We start from the raw sequence: 5,323 nt of genomic DNA, 5'->3' as shown, positions 1-5,323 counted from the left end.
ATATTTTTTTTCCATATTTAGCCAAATACTGAAAAATTCCTCAACACTGAATATACTATATATTGCCTAAATCCTTTCCAGCTCAAAGTCTTGCAGATGTTGATGATTCCAGAATAATGCATGTATCCTTTTCAGAAATTTAGCTTTCTATTATGTAAATTCAAAGACAAAAGTACCCCATATCCAGATATTGTTGAGTCCACTCTCTAATTCATGCATCAGCTGGGAACAGGAGTTGGGAGAGCAATTCAGTTGTGATGAGACTCCCAGAAACTGACCAATCCAATGCACTTCAGTTTAGTTCACTTGCTCAGTAGTGTCTTGCTGGTGCCAGCCGGCAAAGTTGATCAGGTCCCGAGAACGTGCATGGCGGGGCTGAGAAAGGTAACTAAAGCAAGAGACTACAACAAAGATGGGGTCGAGAGGTTCAGACACGTCTCCACGAAGGGACGCAGTCTGACACCAACTTTATTCAGCATCTTATATTTATACAGAAGAACGTGAGAAAGACAAGACAGTTGACATTTTTTCTTGGTTGACCTATACATCTTACAAACAGTCACAAGAAATCTTGAGGGCATGGGAATGGCACCCTGTTATTATTTCTTACACCAGATAACATTTCTCTGTGCGTGAGAAGTTTGCACAGAACTCCAGGTGCCTGCAGTAAATAAGCGCCTAATCTCTGGGGTGGCGGGACAGAGACCTATGTTTGCAAGCAAACCCTCAAGGACTGAGGCAGCTCCCAGAGCTGTGTCCTTCGGACAAAGGACCCTGTTCTCATGGGCAGCTCCCTGCATCTCCCCCCTTTTTTTTTATATAGGCGCACACTTATGTTCCTTTAACCGCAGACCATTTCCATAGATGGAAGCCTTTATCATCCATAGATCATCAATCAGTTTTGTAATTAAACAAGGTGCAAGAAATAAAACAGTTTCATTAGTGTATATGGGAATGGACTGACCCTCCCAGCCCACTGGTTGGAGAAGGGGAGGGTCGGGAAAATAAGCCCAGTAAGCACTTGAATATTCTTCAGAGTGTGCAGTGTTAATCTGATTTAAGATAATTAATAAGGTTATTAGGAAGCTTAAAGGTGATATCGGATCGCCCTGCACAGCAACACAATTCTGTGCCTCTCGCATCAATGTCTGAAGTTGTTGCCGAGATGGTAATTCATCATGTTCTTGAATCCTCAATCTCCTCATCTGGTTTGCTAGAGATCATCTCCGCCGTGCGTACCAATCTTTCTGGCAGCCAGCGCGGCGCTTCGGCATCTTGTGGGAAAACACAAACATGCCCTCGTCCCCAAATTATTACAGGATCTGGTCCATACCATTTTCTCACAAGTGGGTCTTTCCAAAAGACTTTAGGTCTTATTGTTTGCGCATCAACGTTCCAAAATCGCTGTGCTGCTGAACGGCCACTTATATCCAATTGTAAAAAATTTAGAACAAATAAAGCATGGTTTAGAGAGTTGGAGGGGGTATTGAGATACAATTCCCCCTTCTTTAGTTTTTGCAATTGATGTTTGAGAGTTTGATGTGCCTGTTCAATAATTCCTTGACCTTGAGGATTATAAGGGATACCCGTTTTATGTGAGATAGACAATTGTGTACAAAATAGTTGAAAATTTTTTCCAGTGTATCCTGGACCATTGTCTGTTTTTATGGTCTTAGGGGTTCTCATAACAGCAAAACATTTAATGCAATGAGCTATACAATGTTTGCTAGCTTCTCCGGATTGTAGAGAGGCATGTAAAAAGCCAGAGAAGGTGTCAATAGTAACATGAACAAATTTTTGTTTACCAAATTTAGGAATATGGGTAACATCTATCTGTCATATATCGTTTGGCAACAATCCTCGGGGATTAACTCCATAATGGGGGATGCTAAAAAATTGAGGACATGTTTGACATTGCTTAACAATCTGTCTGGCAGCTTCTCGAGTAATGCCAAATTGAAGTCTTAAGCTATTGCTGTTTTGATGGTGTAAGCTGTGAGAAGTTTTTGCCATTTGTTCCAATAAAGGAAATATCATACGTGTAGCTTCATCAGCCAAAGCATTGCCTCGTGCTAAAGGTCCAGGAAGCCCAGAGTGAGCACGAATATGACCGAAATAGCATTTATTAACTCTGGAGCAAATTAAATGTTGTATATCACAAAAAAGAGTTTGGATAGTAGAATTCAGGGTACCAATAAATGGAACAGTCTCAATAGTGTTTAAGTCTCTTATGATATATTGACTGTCAGAATATAAATTAAATGGAGCAGAAATTTGTAATAGAGCCTGAAAAACCGCCAATAGTTCTACTTCTTGAGCAGACTTATAATTAGCACGCCAGGCGGCAGTATTGTCCTGTATAATCAAACTAGCTATTCCATTAGAAGAGCCATCAGTAAATACAGTTAGGGCATCAACAAGGGGCTGAGAAACAACGATTTTGGGGAACAGAAATTGGTGATAGTGAGCAAATTGCAAAATTTTATCTGAGGGATAATGATTATCAAGCCGTCCACTAAAACCAGCTAAGGCAATAACCCAATTTAGCCAACACCATCCCTGCCTGCTCATCCCCTATCGTTTTATCAATTGCCTCAAGCAGGCGGGCAACAAAATCTTGATATGGTTCATCTGGCCCCTGGCGAATTTTAGATAAATCTTCGGTCTTTTTATCAGAATTTGGAAGCTTTTTCCATGCTTGTAGAGCCGTAGCACTAATCTGAGGGTAGGCTCCAGGCAAATAATTAAGTTGACTATTAGTGTCTCGATAATCTCCCTCTCCCACCATCATTTCATAAGTGGTGTTCAGTCTCTGTCGCCGATTGATATCGGCTGTGATCCCACACTGCTCAGCAAACTCAGATTTCCATAGCAAATAATCTCCTCCAGATAAACAAGCCCGAGCAACCTGTTTCCAATCATTAGGTGGCAGATTTTGATTTCCTAAAGCCTCTATAATAGCCTGAGTAAACGGCGCAGTCGGGCCATATTGTGCATAAGCCACTTTTAACTCTTTCAGTTGCTTAAAGGGTAGCGGTTCATAATACCTCTGCTGTTGAGCATTTTCAAATACTGGATAGATTCCTGAAAACCCGGGAATATGTTCTCCTTCTTCATTGGCTCGCTTAATTGCTTGTTGAAGAGGAGATAATAATATCTCACTTCTAATTTTTATGTTTTCACCAGGCAAAGAAGCAGGGATAGATATAAGCTCTCGCGGTTCTACGAAAGGCGGAGGTGGATCGAGTCCAGCAAGAACCGAGGGAGGATATGCTGTAGGCACAGGCTGGCTGGAGTGGGAGTCTCCCTGTGCATCCTTCTTTACTGCTATAACAATCTTCTGAATTAAATTCTCCAGCTGTTCTTCAGAAAGCCCTGAATGCTTTAATTCCCCTTTTCCCGAGGGGGATTGCATGTTAACCATCATCTCCCAAGGCATATCCTCTCTATGGTACTGAGCCGCTTGTTCATTTAACTCTTCCTGTTCATCAGAGCTTAACACATCATCTCTCCCTCCAGCCTTACAAGCTGTTCCCTCAGGCACAGTATAAAGCGGCTCAGGCGAAGGGGCGGAAGGCTCTGTAACTTCGGGTTCTGTGGAATCCCTGAGAGCCGTTTGAATTTTATGTCCCTCATGTTCAGGATCCAGACAGTCTCTTATGAGAGTCCACAAAGAAAAAGCATCCACAGGGACACGATTGGGACCATGTAAGCAATAATATGTCTGCAATTGTTTTCCTACTTTTTCCCAAGTTTCCAGACTAACTGTTCCTTCCTCTGGAAACCAGGGACAAACCTCTTCTATAAAAAGTAAAAACTTCTCTAGCTGTAACTTATTTACATGAATTCCCCTACGTTTTAACATAGTTTTCAACATATGTACAAATAACTGGCGGCTATTGCCTTGTCCCATGATTTATTACTCTCGACAGTAACACTCCCTGCCCTTTACTTTAATTAATTAGGAATTCCTTGTTACTTACCTCAATCTTGGCGGGCAGCGGCCGTCGTGGTGCTCCGATTCCCGAGTTCCTGTTCGGGCGCCACCTGCCAGTGCCAGCTGGCAAAGTCGATCAGGTCCCGAGAATATGCACGGCGGGGCTAAGAAAGGAAACTAAAGCAAGAGACTACAACAAAGATGGGGTCAGGAGGTTCAGACATGTCTCCACGAAGGGATGCAGTCTGACACCAACTTTATTCAGCATCTTATATTTATACAGAAGAGCGTGAGAAAGACAAGACAGTTGACATTTTTTCTTGGTTGACCTATACATCTTACAAACAGTCACAAGAAAACTTGAGAGCATGGGAATGGCACCCTGTTATTATTTCTTACACCAGATAACATTTCTCTGTGCGTGAGAAGTTTGCACAGAACTCCAGGTGCCTGCAGTAAATAAGCGCCTAATCTCTGGGGTGGCGGGACAGAGAGCTATGTTTGCAAGCAAACCCTCAAGGACTGAGGCAGCTCCCAGAGCTGTGTCCTTTGGACAAAGGACCCCGTTCTCACGGGCAGCTCCCTGCAGTGTCTGACTCTTTGCCACCCCATGGACTGCAGCACGCCAGGCCTCCCTGTCCATCACCAACTCCTGGACCTTGCTCAAACTCATGTCTGTTGAGTCGATGATGCCATCCAACCATCTTATTCTCTGCTGTCCCCTTCTCTTCCTGCCTTCAATCTTTCCCAGCATCAGGGTCTTTTCCAAAAAAACAGCTCTTCACATCAAGTGGCCAAAGTATTGGAGTTTCAGCTTCAGTATCAGTCCTTCCAATGAATATTCAGGACTAATTTCCTTTAGGATAGACTGGTTGGATCTCCTTGCAGTCCAAGGGACTCTCAAGAGTCTTCTCCAACACCACAGTTCAAAAGCATCAATTCTTCAGCACTCAGCTTTCTTTATAGTCCAACTCTCACATCCATACATGACTACTGGAAAAACCATAGCTTTGACTAGATGGACCTTTGTTGGCAAAGTAATGTCTCTGCCTTTTAATATGCTGCCTGATGCTGCTGCTGCTGCTAAGTCGCTTCAGTCATGTCCTACTCTGTGCGACCCCATAGACGGCAGCCACCAGGCTCCCCCATCCCTGGGATTCTCCAGGTAAGAACACTGGAGTGGGTTGCCATTTCCTTCTCCAATGCATGAAAATGAAAAGTGAAAGTGAAGTCGCTCAGTCATGTCTGACTCTTCATGACCCCATGGACTGCACCCTACCAGGCTCCTCTGCCCATGGGATTTTCCAGGCAAGAGTACTGGAATGGGTTGCCATTGCCTTCTCCAAATATGCTGTATAGGTTGGTCATAACTTTTCTTCCAAGAAG

The 5,323-nt window shown here is 43.4% G+C and overlaps 1 protein-coding gene across 1 annotated transcript; it reads right to left on the bottom strand.

The window, feature by feature from the left end:
* Positions 1-413: 413 nt before the first annotated feature.
* On the bottom strand, positions 414-4,482 carry LOC147370990 (endogenous retrovirus group K member 7 Gag polyprotein-like). Its single transcript, XM_086406651.1, has one exon. The coding sequence runs from the start codon at positions 3,911-3,913 to the stop codon at positions 2,516-2,518; it is 1,398 nt and encodes a 465-aa protein (XP_086262777.1). The 5' UTR covers positions 3,914-4,482; the 3' UTR covers positions 414-2,515.
* Between the last annotated feature and the right edge of the window lie 841 nt (positions 4,483-5,323).

The sequence above is a fragment of the Bos grunniens genome, chromosome 6, assembly GCF_055505025.1.
Source record: "Bos grunniens cultivar Pamir isolate PY7600 chromosome 6, Bosgru_T2T1.0, whole genome shotgun sequence".
Classification (NCBI taxonomy): Eukaryota; Metazoa; Chordata; class Mammalia; order Artiodactyla; family Bovidae; genus Bos; species Bos grunniens.
The sequence above is the reverse complement of the archived record's forward strand: the minus strand, read 5'-3'. Positions and strand labels throughout refer to the sequence as shown.